General features: G+C 33.7%; 1 protein-coding gene across 11 annotated transcripts in view; it reads left to right on the top strand.

Moving 5' to 3' along the window:
• lrmp (lymphoid-restricted membrane protein) overlaps positions 1 to 16,281 on the top strand; it is a 114,664-nt gene that overhangs the window by 56,620 nt on the left and 41,763 nt on the right. For all 11 annotated transcript variants that reach the window (XM_062066501.1, XM_062066508.1, XM_062066505.1 and 8 more), the window contains exons 19-21: positions 2,647 to 2,872; positions 10,828 to 10,874; positions 16,184 to 16,271. In XM_062066501.1, coding sequence (XP_061922485.1) covers positions 2,647 to 2,872; positions 10,828 to 10,874; positions 16,184 to 16,271 — 361 coding nt within the window. The remainder of the gene's footprint in view (positions 1 to 2,646; positions 2,873 to 10,827; positions 10,875 to 16,183; positions 16,272 to 16,281) is intronic.

Here is a 16,281-nt window from a genome sequence, read left to right as displayed (position 1 = left end):
CCCTAAAAAATAAAAAAAATAAACGTTTTAAAAAAACTTACATTTGACAAAGCTGACGTTGATCTTGAGACTTAAGTGAATGTAAAGAAAACATTTTTAAAAAATGAATGTTTTATTTTTAACACTTTTATGAGTGGGGCCCTTTTAGATAGCTAACAATTTTTGTGGGATTTTAAATAAAAAACTCTGCGCAAAAAATAATGAATTAAAATCAATTGGCGAAAATATTGAATATTTTAGATAAGAAACTAAGTCTTCTAAGACAAAAAGGCCATAAAACAAACACAAATATGAAAATTTATAATCGACAGATCTGAAGTTGAGCTAGAGATTTTAGTGTTGAATGTACAAAAATCAATCAATTATAATTTATTTGTAACGTTTTTTTTTTTTATTATTTATTTAAACTGTCATTGTTGGCCCAAAACAAATAATAATAAAAAATGTTTTAAAAAAACTTACAATCGATGGATTAAGCTGAAGTTGATCTTGAGACTTAAGTGAAAGTAAAAAAAACATTTAAAAAAAATAAAAAATTAATGTTTAATTTTTAACACTTTTATGAGTGCGGCCCTTTTAGATCTTTTAGTGGGATTTTAAATAAAAATTCTGCGCAAAAAATAATGAATTAAAATCAATTGGTGAAAATATTGAATATTTTAGATAAGAAACTAAGTCTTCTAAGACAAAAAGGCCATAAAACAAACACACAAATATGAAAACTTATAATCGACAGATCTGAAGTTGATCTAGAGATTTTAGTGTTGAATGTACAAAAATCAATCAATTATAATTTATTTGTAAAATTTTTTAAATACTTTTTTTTTTTTTTTTAACTGTCATTGTTGTAAAAAATAATAATGACTCAAAATCTATGTTATGAGTTGAGAATAAGCAGTAGAAATGGATGGATGGATGGATGGAGTTATTGACCTATTTAAGGCTCCAAATACTTCACATCAAATATTACACTTGCAAATATTTTGGGGGGGAAATATTGCATATTTTGTGTTTACCGTATAAAAACAAGTTGGTTTTTTTTAGACAAAAATGACCCAAAAAAATAAAAAAAATAAACGTTTTAAAAAAACTTACATTTGATAAAGCTGACGTTGATCTTGAGACTTAAGTGAATGTAAAGAAAACATTTTTAAAAAATGAATGTTTTATTTTTAACACTTTTATGAGTGTGGCCCTTTTTAGATCGCTAACAATTTTTGTGGGATTTTAAATAAAAAACTCTGCGCAAAAAATATTGAATTAAAATCAATTGGCGAAAATATTGAATATTTTAGATAAGAAACTAAGTCTTCTAAGACAAAAAGGCCATAAAACAAACACACAAATATGAAAACTTATAATCGACAGATCTGAAGTTGATCTAGAGATTTTAGTGTTTAATGTACAAAAATCAATCAATTATAATTTATTTGTAACATTTAAAAAAAAATTTTTTTTTTTTTTTAAACTGTCATTGTTGTAAAAAATAATAATGAATCAAAATCAATGTTATGAGTTATTGACCTATTTAAGGCTCCAAATACTTCACATCAAATATTACACTTGCAAATATTTTGGGGGGAAAATATTGCATATTTTGTGTTTACCGTATAAAAACGAGTTGGTCTTTTACACCAAAAATGGCCCAAAACAAATAATAAAAAAATAATAAAAATGTTTGAAAAAAACTTACAATCGACGGATAAAGCTGAAGTTGATCTTGAGACTTAAGTAAAAGTAAAAAAAACATTTTTTAAAAATGAATGTTTTATTTTTAACACTTTTATGAGTGGGGCCCTTTTTTGATCGCTAACAATTTTTGTGGGATTTAAAAAAAAAAAAAAAACTGCTCAAAAAAATTATGAATTAAATTTAATTGGCGAAAACATTGAATATTTTAGGTAAGAAACTAAGTCTTCTAAGACTAAGGCCATAAAACAAACACAAAAATATGAAACATTATAATCGACAGATCTGAAGTTGATCTAGAGATTTAAGTGTTGAAAGTAAAACAAAAGAAATGTATGAGTTATTTTAACACTTATTAATGGGCCTCTTTAGGATCTCTGAACATTTTAGTGGGATTTCAACTCTCATTGCTCCAAAAATATTGCATCAGAATCAATGTTATAAATCTTTGACTTGTTTGGACTTCACATCAAATACCACTTTACAAACATTTTGGGGGGAATATATTGCACATTTTGTGTTTCTGCCAATAAAAATAAGGGTATATATGTATATTTGTATATATAAGTATGTATGTATATATGTGTATGTATATATGTATGTGCATATGTGTATGTATATATGTATTTATATCTACAGTGTATATGTGTGTGTTTATTTGTGTTTTAGTTTTTAAAAATGAAAAATACCAAAATAGTTCATGCATGCTTTAATTTTCCAGTGTTGAGTGGAAAATGTTGTGCAGCCCTGCATTGTAGCGTCAGGTAGAGAATATTATTTCTATTCCTTTTCCACAAGAACAGTGGCAGGATCCTGAGTGGGCGTCTGAGATGTGCACAACCTCCACACTCCTCTCACTAACTGCACTGCTTCCACTCCAGTGCATTCAATTATTTCACTTACCTTGTGCTTTGGTGGTCCAAATTTGTCATTGTCTGGTATTTGTCCTTCCCAAAGACCGGGGACGATCTGGAATGGGACGAGGAATACGCCCTGCAAGACTTCCTGAAAAAGGAAATTGCGGAGAGCAACTGTCAAGTGCAGGACCACGAGAGGGAGAGCAACGCTGAGGGGGCCCCCAAGGGGGCCGAGGAGGAGGACGAGGCGGAGAAGTGGATGGTGGTGGACGGCACGGGTGACGGAGAAGTGAGGGACACGTCCACTCCCGTGTCTGCAGGTAGAGGTGAGTAAGCACTTTTCCACTGAGGGCCACTTTTTAATATTTTCCATTTTCAATACCAATACAATGTGTATTTTCACCTTTAGGGCTCCGGGCACTCGAAAGGGTCTCGTCAAAAAAATTTGACGAGACATCAGATATTCCACTTTAAACTTTCTGGGGCAGAAAATATTGCATATTTAGGTTCTTGCCATAAAAAACAGGGTTTTCTCTATTACAAAGGGCAAAAAACATTAAAGGGCTACTGAAATGAATTTTTTTTATTCAAACGGGGATAGCAGATCCATTCTATGTGTCATACTTGATCATTTCGCGATATTGCCATATTTTTGCTGAAAGGATTTAGTATAGAACAACAACGATAAAGTTCGCAACTTTTGGTCTCGGATTTAAAAAAAAAGCCTTGCCCCTACCGGAAGTAGCGTGACGTAGTCAGTTGATCGCCTCCTCATATTTTCCTATTGTTTTCAATGCAGCTAGAGCGATTCGGACCGAGAAAGCGACGATTACCCCATTAATTTGAGCGACGATGAAAGATTTGTGGATGAGGAACGTTAGAGTGACGGACTAGAATGCAGTGCAAGACATATCTTTTTTCGCTCTGACCGTAACTTAGGTACAAGCTGGCTCATTGGATTCCACACTCTCTCCTTTTTCTATTGTGGATCACGGATTTGTATTTTAAACCACCTCGGATACTATATCCTCTTGAAAATGAGAGTCCAGAACGCGAAATGGACATTCACAGTGACTTTTATCTCCACGACAATACATTGACGAAACACTCTAGCTACGGAGCTAACGTGATAGCATCGTGCTTAACTGCATATAGAAACAAAATAAATAAATCCCTGACTGGAAGGATAGACAGAAAATCAACAATACTATTAAACCATGAACATGTAACTACACGGTTAATGCTTTCCAGCCTGGCGAAGCTTAACAATGCTGTTGCTAACGACGCCATTGAAGCTAACTTAGTATAACGTTACCTCACAGAGCTATGCTAAAAACATTAGCGCTCCACCTACGCCAGCCAGCCCTCATCTGCTCATCAACACCCGTGCTCACCTGCGTTCCAGCGATCGACGGAAAGACGAAGGACTTCACCACAATCATCCGTGCGGTCGGTGGCTAGCGTCGGCTAGCGCGTCTGCTATCCGAGTCAAAGTCTTCCTGGTTGCGTTGCTGCAGTCCGCCGCTAATACACCGATCACACCTACAACTTTCTTCTTTGCAGTCTCCATTGTTCATTAAACAAATTGCAAAAGATTCACCAACACAGATGTCCAGGATACTATGGAATTATGAGATGAAAACAGAGCTTTTTTGTATTGGCTTCAATGGGCTACCGATACTTCTGTTTCACTGGCTACGTCACGCGCATACGTCATCATCCAAAGGCGTTTTCAAGCGGAAGTTTAGCGGGAAATTTAAAATGTCACTTTATAAGTTAACCCGGCCGTATTGGCATGTGTTGCAATGTTAAGATTTCATCATTGATGTATAAACTATCAGACTGCGTGGTCGCTAGTAGTGGCTTTCAGTAGGCCTTTAAATCGACAGATACGAAGTTGAGAATTAAGCGTAAACCTTTTTTTTTTTTAATAAGACTTATTTTTATCTGTCGATTCAATGTTTTATGCCCTTTGTGATAGAGAAAACCATGTTTTTTTTATGGCAAAAAAATAAATATGCAATATTTTCTGCCCCAAAGAGTTTAAAGTGGAATATCTGATGTGAAAAAATTGGAGCCTTGAATAGGTCGATAATTCATAACATTGATTCTGATTCTTTTTATTTTATTTTTTTAAGTAATAACAGTTTTTAAAAAATCGAACTAAAATTTTCAGAGATTCAAAAGGGCCCCGATCAAGAAAGTGTTAAAAATAAGTCATACATAATTTCTTTTTAAAGAAAGCCCTATATCAGTGGTTCTTAACCTGGGTTGGATGGAACCCTAGGGGTTCGGTGAGTCGGCCTCAAGGGTTCGGCGGAGGTCAAGACACACCCGACTCATCGTGTAAATACAAAAATCTCCCTATCGACGTGATACGGCAACAGCTGACTGGTTTGCAGGTGTGTAGTTTGTTGTGAGTTTAAGCACTGTGTTGGTTTTGTTGTTTGAACAAGGTGATGTTCATGCACGCTTCGTTTTGTGCACCAGTAAAAAAACATGGTAACACTTTAGTATGGGGAACATATTAATTAGTTGCTTATTAACATGCAAATTAGTAACATATTGGCTCTTAACTAGTCATTATTAAGTACTTATTAAAGGCCTACTGAAAGCCACTACTAGCGACCACGCAGTCTGATAGTTTATATATCAATGATGAAATCTTAACATTGCAACACATGCCAATACGGCCGGGTTAACTTATAAAGTGACATTTTAAAATTCCTGCCACACTTCCGGTTGAAAAACTCCTTTGGATATGATTTATGCGCGTGACGTCACAAAATCCACGGAAGTGGTTGGACCCCGTCGGACCCGATAGAAAAACCTCTTGTTTTCTTCTACGAAATTCCACAGTATTCTGGACATCTGTGTTGGTGAATCTTTTGCAATTTGTTTAATGAACAATGGAGGCTGCAAAGAAGAACGTCGTAGGTGGGATCGATCGGTGTATTAGCGGCTAAGTACAATACTTACAGCAACACAACAAGGACTACTTACTTAGAAGACGCCTAGCCGATGCTTGCCGCCAAACCCACGGGTGAAGTCCTTCGTCGCGCCGTTGATCGCTGGATCGTGAGCACGGCTGTTGATGGGAAGATGAGGGCTGGCTGGCGTAGATGGAGCGCTAATGTTTTTATCATAGTTCTGTGAGGTCCGGTTGCTAAGTTGCTAAATTAGCCTTAGCGTCGTTAGCAACAGCATTGTTAAGCCTTACCAGGCTGAGAATTTTTAACCGTGTAGTTACATGTCCATGGTTTAATAGTATTGTTGATCTTCTGTCTATCCTTCCAGTCAGGGGTTTATTTTTTTGTTTCTATCTTCATTTGAGAACGATGCTATCACGTTAGCTCAGTAGCTAAGTGTGTCACCGATGTATTGTCGTGGAGATAAAAGTCACTTGAAATGTCCATTTCGCGTTCTCGACTCTCATTTTCAAGAGGATATAGTATCCGAGGTGGTTTGAAATTCAAATCCGTGATCCACAATAGAAAAAGGAGAGAGTGTGGAATCCAATGAGCCAGCTTGTACCTAAATTACGGTCAGAGCGAAAAAAGATACGTCCATCACTGCCTCTCAAGTCCTTCACTGTAACGTTCCTCATCTACGAATCTTTCATCCTCGCTCAAATTAATGGGGTAATCGTCACTTTCTCGGTCCGAATCTCTCTCGCTCCATTGTAAACAACGGGGAATTGTGAGGAATACTAGCTCCTGTGACGTCACGCTACTTCCGCTACAGGCAAGGCTTTTTTTTTATCAGCGAGCAAAAGTTGCGAACTTTATCGTCGATTTTCTCTACTAAATCCTTTCAGCAAAAATATGGCAATATCGCGAAATGATCAAGTACGACACATAGAATGGATCTGCTATTCCCGTTTAAATTTAAAAATTCATTTCAGTAGGCCTTTAATCATTAGTCGGCATGGCCTTATTATAACCCTAACCCTAACCAAATAACTCTAAATTAAGTCTTTGTTACTTATACTAAAGCGTTACCAACAACATATAACTTTGTCTTGAATTTGAAAAAAAAAACCATTTTATTTTTCACTAAAAGAAGGGTTGGGTGAATGAAACTGTTGGGCTCCGGTACGTCCAACAAGGTTAAGAACCACTGCCCTATATGAAGTATTTTTCCCAGTTTTTGTGAGTGGAATGAATATTCTATGTGAAGCAATTGGAGATCTAAATAGGTCAATAATTGTGTGAACGCTGCAAAACATTCACACATGGTTTTCTACACCAAAATGTATCTATTTGTTCTTCAACTTATTATTATTGTGTGAATGCTCCAAACGTTCACACATATGGTTTTTCTTCTTCTTCTCCAGATTTTGGCGTGCTCTATCTTCCACATTTTTCACCCGATTCAAAAAGTTCCAACTTCAAACTGTTCAGCCTATTCAGAAATCACGGGCTTTCCCCTGACAAATTCCAAAAATTCTCAGATTTCCCAGAATTCCAGGTTTTCCGGGACATTTTTTCCATTCAAAATGAATTGGCCATTTTTCTAACTTCCACGATTTCCCCATTTTTCAACCTATTCAAACCCTTCCGCCTTCAACATATTCCACCATTCTGGAATTTATGATTATAATTTTTCCAAGTTCAAAAAAATTCCAGGATTTTCCAGAATTCCTGCTTTACCAAAGCCCTATTTCCACCCTTTTTTCTGGCAACTACTCTTTCCACATTTTTCAACGCATTTCAACCGTGAAAAAAATCCTCTTAATCAGGACAAAAAACAAAGTTGTTTTTTGAACTGGAAAAATTCCCGGTTTTCCCGAAATTCCAGGAATTCCGTAATACTATTTCTCAATTCAACATGTTGCTACTTCAACATTTCTCGACCGATTTGAAAAGTGTCAACACCAACCATTTCAATTCATTCAGACCATTCAAGTTTTTTACCATTTTCCAAAAAATTCATACTTTTCTCGAAATTCCCAATTTTTTCTGAAATGGAAGTGGGACATTCTTCAAAGTTACACAATTTCCACATTTTTCTTCTGATTCAAACTGTTCCAACTTCAAAATATTCAGCCTGTTCAGGAATTGTGTGCTCTACTTACACAATTCTAAAAACAAATCCTGGATTTCCCTTAATTCCTTTTTTTTTTTTTTTTTTTTGGCATTTTCCCCATTCAAAATGAATTCGCCATTTTTCAATACTTCCACAATCCCCACATTTTTCAACCCATTCAACTCATCCTGGACATTCAAACTACCATTTTTACACATTAAACAAATTTCCAGGAATTCATGTTTTTTTCTAACCTTATTTCCAACCTTTTTCATTTGACTACTTCTTTTCTATTTTTCATTCCATTTCAACTGTTCCGTCAAAAAAAATGTGTTAGTCAGGAAAAAAAACACAAGTTAGTTTAGGAACGAGAAACATTTCCGGTTTTCCCCAAATTCCAGGAATTCCATAATAGCATTTCTCAATTTAAAAAGTGTTACTACAACATTTCTTGACCTATTTAAACATTTCCAACACCAATCAATTCAGCTCATTCAGGAAATTCATGCTATTAATCATTTAAAAAATATCCCTCTTTTCCCAAATTTCCAGGAAGTTCCCATTGAAATGAATGGGACATTTTTCCAAGTTGCACAATTCCCACATTTTTCAACCTATTCAAAGCATTCCAACATCAACACATTCCACTCATCCTGGACATTCAAACTAACAATTTCCCAAGTTCCAAACCAAATTCAGGTTTTCCTGGAAATTCAAACCATTACAACATTCAAACTATTCGACATTCTGTCAGCTTTTCACTTCAACTTCAGCATTGGAGCATTCACACGCAATTCCTTCAGGAATTGCCTCTTCTAGTTCATAACAACATTTATTTTGATTCGTTATTTTTTGAGCAATGGCAGTTTAAAAAAATATCCCACTAAAATTCTTGGTGATCCAAAAAGGCCCAACTCATAAAAGTGTTAAAAATAAGTCATGTTTTATTTTATTTTCCTTTTAATCTTTAAATCTTTAGATTGACTTTTTATTTGTCGATTGTAAGTTTTTCTTATTTTTGTTTGTTTTATCCTTTTTTTTTTGTCTGAGAAAACTTTGTTTTTTATGCCAAACAGAAAATATTCAATGTTTTCGCCAAACAATAGCTGACGTGAAGTAATTGGAGCCTTGAATAGGTCAGTAATTCATAACATTGATTCTGATTTATTATTATTTTTTGAGCAATGACAGTTTAAAATAAGAATCCCAAAAAGGCCCAACTCATAAGTGTTAAAAAAATAAGCCATGCCTTATTTTATTTTATTTTACTTTCAATGCTTAAATCTCTAGGATAGATCGAATATTAGTTTTTATTTTTATTTCATTTTTTTTGTTTGTTTTTTTGCCCTCTTTGTTAAAGAAACCCCTGAAGAAACAAAAATGTGCAGTATTTTTCCCCAAAAAAAATTTCAAGTGATATATTTGATGTGAAATAATTGAAGCCTAAACATGTCAATGATTTATTGAGTTTTTTTGAGCAATGACCGTTTAAAAAAATAAAATAAAAATTAAACCCTAAAGGGCCCCATTAAGTGTTAAAAATAAGTCATACAATTCTATTTTGTTTTACTTTCAACACTTAAACCTTGAGATCAACTTAAGATCTGCTGATTGTTTTTAATATTTTTTGTTTTTTTTGTTTTTGCATTAAGCCCCCCCCTTTTTTTTTTTTTTAAGTAAGCCCTATATGCAGTATTATTTCCAATTTTAGTGGAATTAATATTCAATGTGAAGTAATTGGAGCCCTAAATAGGTCAATAATTCATAACATTGATTTGATTCATTATTATTTTTTGAGCAATAACCGTTTAAAAAAAATAAAAAAAAGAGACCCTAAAGGGTCCCATAAAGTGTTAAAAATAAGTCACACAATTCTATTTTGTTTTACTTTCAACACTTAAACCTTGAGATCAACTTAAAATCTGTCGATTAGGTTTTTAATATTTTTTTTGTTTTTGCATTATGCCCCCCCACCCCTTTTTTTTTTTTTTTTTTTTTTTTTTTTTTTTTTTTAAGTAAGCCCTATATGCAGTATTATTTCCAATTTTAGTGGAATTAATATTCAATTTTGAAGTAATTGGAGCCCTAAATAGGTCAATAATCCATAACAACATTGATTTTGATTCATTATTATTTTTTGAGCAATAATAGTTTAAAAAAAAAAGGGCCCCATTAAGTGTTAAAAATAAGTCATACAATTATATTTTGTTTTACTTTTAACACTTAAACCTTGAGATCAACTTAAGATCTGTCGATTATGTTTTTAATATATTATTTTTTGGTTTGTTTTAGGCCCCCTTTTTTTTTTTTTTAATTAAAAGTAAGCCCTATTCAATGTGAAGTAATTGGAGCCCTACATAGGTCAATAATTCATAACATTTATTTCGATTCATTATTATATTTTGAGCAATAATAGTTTAAAAAAAAATAAAAATTATAATCCCACTAAAATTCTTGGGGATCCAAAAAGGCCAAAATCATATATTTTTTTATTGTTTTTGTTAGTTTTCTCAGACAAGAAAAAGGATACAACTTTCTTATGGCAAACAGAAAATATTGAATGTTTTCGGCAAACAATATTTGACGTTTTTTTTTTTTTGAAGCAATGATAATTTTAAAGGGAAAAAAAACTGCTTTGTGTTTTTAAAATCGTTTTCTCCTTAAATTTAACCTTTTTGCCATTTATACCACTTTTTTTATTTATTATTGTGATTCTACAATGTGCCTTCTGGCACTTTGGACACCCCCCTGATCCAGGATAAATGATGGGCTCATTTCCTAACAATATTATCCGATATATTTGAATATTATCAGAGTGCTTTATAGCCAGCGGAGCATTTGATGTGTAATCAACCAACGAGTAGGTGACACATTGCTGAAAAGCTAGGACCGTGACGACAGGACTCGGGCATAGTGTGTGTGAGGAGGCCTTGGGTTTAATCCAGGCCAGTCTGAGGACACTCAGCCAGCCTTGAAGCTCACCAGAAGACCCCTGCCTTCTATGGTGGTTTCACTCTAAAGTCCGAGGCATCAAGGCCCTTCTAAGGCCAGGTGTGAGCCTGATCCCAGGCCCTAATCCCCCACTCCTGGCCGGCAGGCAGAGAAGAAGAAGGTATACGTGGCCACTAATGCCCACTTGGGAGAGTCTAAGCCCTGCAGAACACGTCTGTTGACTATACACCCACTGACCTTTTATGGCTCCGGCAGTTGCAAACCTTCTTTTCACCTTCTTCCTCCTCTCCTTGTCGCACAGGAGGGTCCGCTCAGTCCCAGACAGAGGTGAAGACACACTGTTTGCAGGTAAAATTCCTTTTCATACTCGCTTTGTGTAAGCTACACTGCAAAAAGTCAGTGTTAAAAAACAAGGGGAAAAAAATACAAAAGTTACTTGAACTAAGGAAAATGATCTGCCAATAGAACGAGAAAATTTGGCTTGTCAAGACTTTCCAAAGCAAGTCAAATTAGCTAACCTCAATGAACCCAAAATACCTTTTAAAATAAGTATATTCTGACTAATAACAAGTGCACTTTTCTTGGTAGAAAAAAACCTTTTTTCTCAATATGTTGAAAAATATTCTTAAATGAAGTAAATGCTAGTGCCATTATCTTGACATAATGATATGCGCTCGGCATTACATTTCTTGAAACCAGCAAACTTTTACTAAAAACTACTTTATTGTTCTTCATGGAAAGACAACAAGGCAACCGCTTGTTACTCTCGGGGTCTCCTAGCCCAGTGTTTTTCAACCACTGTGCCGCGGCACACTAGTGTGCCGTTAGATACAGTCTGGTGTGCCGTGGGAGATTATCTAAATCCACCTATTTGGGTTAAAAATATTTTTTGCAAACCAGTAATTATAGTCTGCAAATGATGTGTTGTTGTTGAGTGTCGGTGCTGTCTAGAGCTGGGCAGAGTAACCATGTAATACTCTTCTATATCAGTAGGTGGCAGCCGGTAGCTAATTGCTTTGTAGATGTCAGAAACAGCGGGAGGCAGTGTGCAGGTAAAAAAACGTGTCTAATGCTTTTTTGTGCAGGTAAAAAGGTGTCTAATGCTTAAAACAAAAATAAACAAAAGGTGAGTGTCCCTAAAAAAAGGCATTGAAGCTTAGGGAAGGCTATGCTGAACAAAATTAAAACTGAACTGGCTACAGAGTAAACAAAAACAGAATGCTGGACGACAGCAAAGACTTACTGTGGAACAAAGACAGCTTCCACAATGTACATCCGAACATGACATGACAATCAACAATGTCTCCACAAAGAAGGATAAAAACAACTGAAATATTCTTGATTGCTAAAACAAAGTAGATGCGGGAAATATCGCTCAAAGGAAGACATGGAACTGCTACAGGAAAATACCAAAAAAAAAAAGGAGCGCAAGACAGGAACTAAAACACTACACACAGGAAAACAGTAAAAAATACAAAATAAGTCAGGGCGTGATGTGACAGGTGGCGACAGTACACCTACTTTGAGACAAGAGCTATAGTGATGCATGCTTGGTTATGTTTTAAAGTCATATCCAACAATTGCGACAACGACTTTTTACTGTCAACTGAGTTTCATTTTTTTAGTGATTTCTGCTGGTGGTGTGCCTCTGCATTTTTTCCACGCAAAAAATGTGCCTTGGCTAAAAAAAGGTTGAAAAACACTGTCCTAGCCGCTCAGGCAAATCATATTGTCTAAAAATGCATTTTTCCATCCATAACATGACATCATCACGCCAAGTGCGTGTGCGTGTGTGTGTGTATATATATGTGTGTATATATATATTAATCTTTTTTTTTTAAATATATCATTGGGAAAAAAAAATAGTCAGCAAAATGCACGTTTAATAATTTTTTTATTTTTTTTTAAATGTTTTAAAATTCAGTGCTGAAAAATGTGCTTCAGACTCACTTCCGGTAAATTAAGACTGAAGCAATGGATCCTGTCTCAGAAGCAGCCAATGAGGTGTCGACTTTGAAGTGCCGTGACACAACTTTTCACAAAGAGGAAGTGCTTTATTTGAACAGCAGAGGTCACTGTGAACAAACGGCAAGATTCCGCAAAGAAGGATCAAACCTGATCAGAGACACTCACGCAATAATACCTGATACTCAAAATATTACAACACACCATTTCAAAATATGTTTTACTGAATAAGACACGCAGAATGTACATGGAAATATAGAATGTGGGATTTACAATATTAACTACGAACAATAAAACACTGAATATTGAGATATGAATGTCTCTCGTCTACTTCTCCGACATCTTTTATAATCCAGCAACAACAACAAAGAAGCAACAAACACAAATGGTAAAAAAAAAACAAGCATATATTGGATGTAGTGACTATTCTGCAGAAATCTGCCTCCGTCTGTCTTGTTGTTCTGTAAACAAAGCAAGACCCGTGTCACGTGACTTCAAACTTGACTCCTCATTGGCTGGTTGAGACAGGATGCATTGCTTTTTTCTTCTTTTCCAGGGAGTGAGGCTTGCTTTTTGTAGCAGCACATTTTTCTGCACTGAATTTTAAAACACAATTTAAAAAAACAACATTTTTATATACTGAATTTTTATACACACATTTTTACGCACAATTGTTTTCTACACTGAATTGTAATGCAATGTTGTTGTTTTTATACAAGGAACTTCTTACACTAATTTTCTTTGACACTAATTTGTTAAGAACTGAATTTTTATGAGGGAATATTAAAATTTAAAAAAATTACACTGACTTAATACACTGAATTTTTAAACATTGATTTTTTTTACACACTGGATTTGTATTAACAGAATTTTTCAGCACTGAATTTGTATGCACTATTTTTAACTGAATTTGTAAATACTGAATTTTTATACACTAAACTTTTATATACTAAACTATTTACACTAATTTTTAATGAACTGAATTTTTAATCATTGATTTTTTTTTTTACACACTGCATTTGTATTATCAGCATTTTTCAGCACTGAATATTTAAACACTGAATTTGTATGCACTAAACTGTTTTACACTAATTTTTAATTAACTGAATTTTAAAACACTGAATTTTTAAACATTGATTTTTTTTACACACTGGATTTGTATTAACTCGATTTTTCAGCACTGAATTTTTATGCGCTATTTTTAACTGAATTTCTAAATACTGAACTTTTATAAACTGAACTTTTATACACTAAACTATTTTACAAAAAAATGTTATGAACTGAATTTTACGAACTGAATTTTTAAACATTGATTTTTTACACACTGCATTTGTATTAACAGAATTTTTCAGCACTGAATATTTAAACACTGAATTTTTATGCACTAAACTTTTATATACTAAACTGTTTTACACTAGTTTTTAATTAACTGAATTTTAAAACACTGAATTTTTGAACATTGATTTTTTTCACATGCTGGATTTGTATTAACTGGATTTTTCAGCACTGAATTTGTATGCACTATTTTTAACTGAATTTCTACATACTGAATTTTTATACACTGAACTTTTATACACTCAACTGTTTTACACAAATTTTTAATGAACTGAATTTTTAAGCACTGAATTTTTAAAGAATGATTTTTCTACACACTGTATTTGTATTATAGAATTTTTCAGCACTGAATATTTAAACACTGATTTTTTTTATGCACTAAACTTTCATATACTAAACTGTTTTACACTAGTTTTTAATTAACTGAATTTTAAAACACTGAATTTTTTAACATTGATTTTTTTTTCACACACTGCATTTGTATTAACTGGATTTTTCAGCTCTGAATTTTTATGCACTATTTTTAACTGAATTTCTAAATACTGAAATTTGATACACTGAACTTTTATACACTAAACTGTTTTACACACATTTTTAATGAACTGAATTTTTAAGCACTGAATTTTTAAACATTTATTTTTTTACACACTGCATTTGTATTGACAGACTTTTTCAGCACTGAATATTTAAACACTGAATTTTTATGCACTAAACTTTTATTTACTAAACTGTTTTACACTAGTTTTTAATTAACTGAATTTTAAAACATTGAATTTTTTAACATTGATTTTTTTACACACTTGATTTGTATTAACTGGATTTTTCAGCACTGAATTTTTATGCACTATTTTTAACTGAATTTTTAAATACTGAATATTTATACACTGAACTTTTATACACTAAACTGTTCTACACACATTTTTAATTAACTATTTTAAAATACTGAATTTTTAAACATTGATTTTTTTTACTCACTGAATTTCGCTTGGAAAGGAGCCAGCTTAGGTGGTTCGGGCATCTCGTGCGGATGCCTCACGAGCGTCTCCCTAGGGAGGTCCTTGTTGCACGTCCCACTGGGAGGAGGCCCCCCGGCAGGCCAAGGACCAGATGGGGGGATTACATCTCCTCTCTGGCCTGGGAACGCTTCGGGATTCCCCAGGAGGAAGTCGCAAATGTTGCTCTGGAGAGGGAAGTCTGGGGGTCTTTGCTGGAGCTGTTGTCCCCGCGACCCGATTCCGGATAAGCGGTTGAAGATGGATGGATGGATGGATGGATTTTTCAGCGCTGAATTTTTAAACACTGAATTTTTATGCACTATTAACGGAATTTCTAAATACTGATTTTTATACACTAAACTTTTATACACTAAACTGTTCTACACAAATTTTTAATTAACTGAATTTTACAATACTGAATTTTTAAACATTGATTTTTTTTACTCACTGAATTTGTATTAACTGGATTTTTCAGCGCTGAATTTTTAAACACTGAATTTTTATGCACTATTAACGGAATTTCTAAATACTGATTTTTATACACTAAACTGTTTTACACTAATTTTTAATGGACTGAATTTTTAAACATTGATTTTTTTACACTGCATTTGTATTAACAGAATTTTTCAGCACTGAATATTTAAACACTGACTTTTTATGCACTAAACTTTTATATACTAAACTGTTTTACACTAGTTTTTAAAACACTGAATTTTTAAACATTGATTTTTTTTTGCACACTGAATTTGTATTAACTGGCTTTTTCAGCACCAAATTTTTAAACACTTAATTTTTATGCACTATTTTTAATGGCATTTCTAAGTACTGAATTTTTATTCACTAAACTTTTATACACTAAACTGTTTTACACAAATGTTAATGACCTGAACTTTTAAACTCTGAATTTTTAAACATGGATATTTTTTTTTACACACTGAATTTGTATTAACTTCATTTTTATACACTGAAATTTTATACACTGATTATTTTTTACATACTAAATTTTAAATACTGAATTTTTAAACACGTATTTGGTTCCCAAATTTTTGTCCAATAAAATTGTCAGCATATATTAATGTCAAAAAATTCAGTTCACAAAATTTGAATGCAAAAAATTCACATGCATATTTTCAAGTGTGGAAAAAATATTTCGTAATAAAGACAAATCAAACCTTCATAACATGTCAATTATTGACCGTGCTAATCACTACTTTTTAGCACTTGTGAGGTTTGATATTGTCTGCTGGCCTCATTCAAGTGTTTCTAATTGTGGAGCCTGCACTCATGCACACTCATGCAAATTTACACTCTCCAGCCCTTTTGTTTCCAAACACGTCGCCCTTTTTTTTGGTGTTTTTTCAGGAGGAGGCAGCGGCGCCATCATCAGACGCCCACTCACAAGCTGGCAGCCACCAGCACCTCCAGGCGGACGCCTACTCAGAGGAGCACGGTAAGATGCT

The sequence above is a fragment of the Entelurus aequoreus genome, linkage group LG12 (genome assembly GCF_033978785.1).
Source record: "Entelurus aequoreus isolate RoL-2023_Sb linkage group LG12, RoL_Eaeq_v1.1, whole genome shotgun sequence".
Lineage (NCBI taxonomy): Eukaryota > Metazoa > Chordata > Actinopteri > Syngnathiformes > Syngnathidae > Entelurus > Entelurus aequoreus.
The sequence above is the reverse complement of the archived record's forward strand: the minus strand, read 5'-3'. Positions and strand labels throughout refer to the sequence as shown.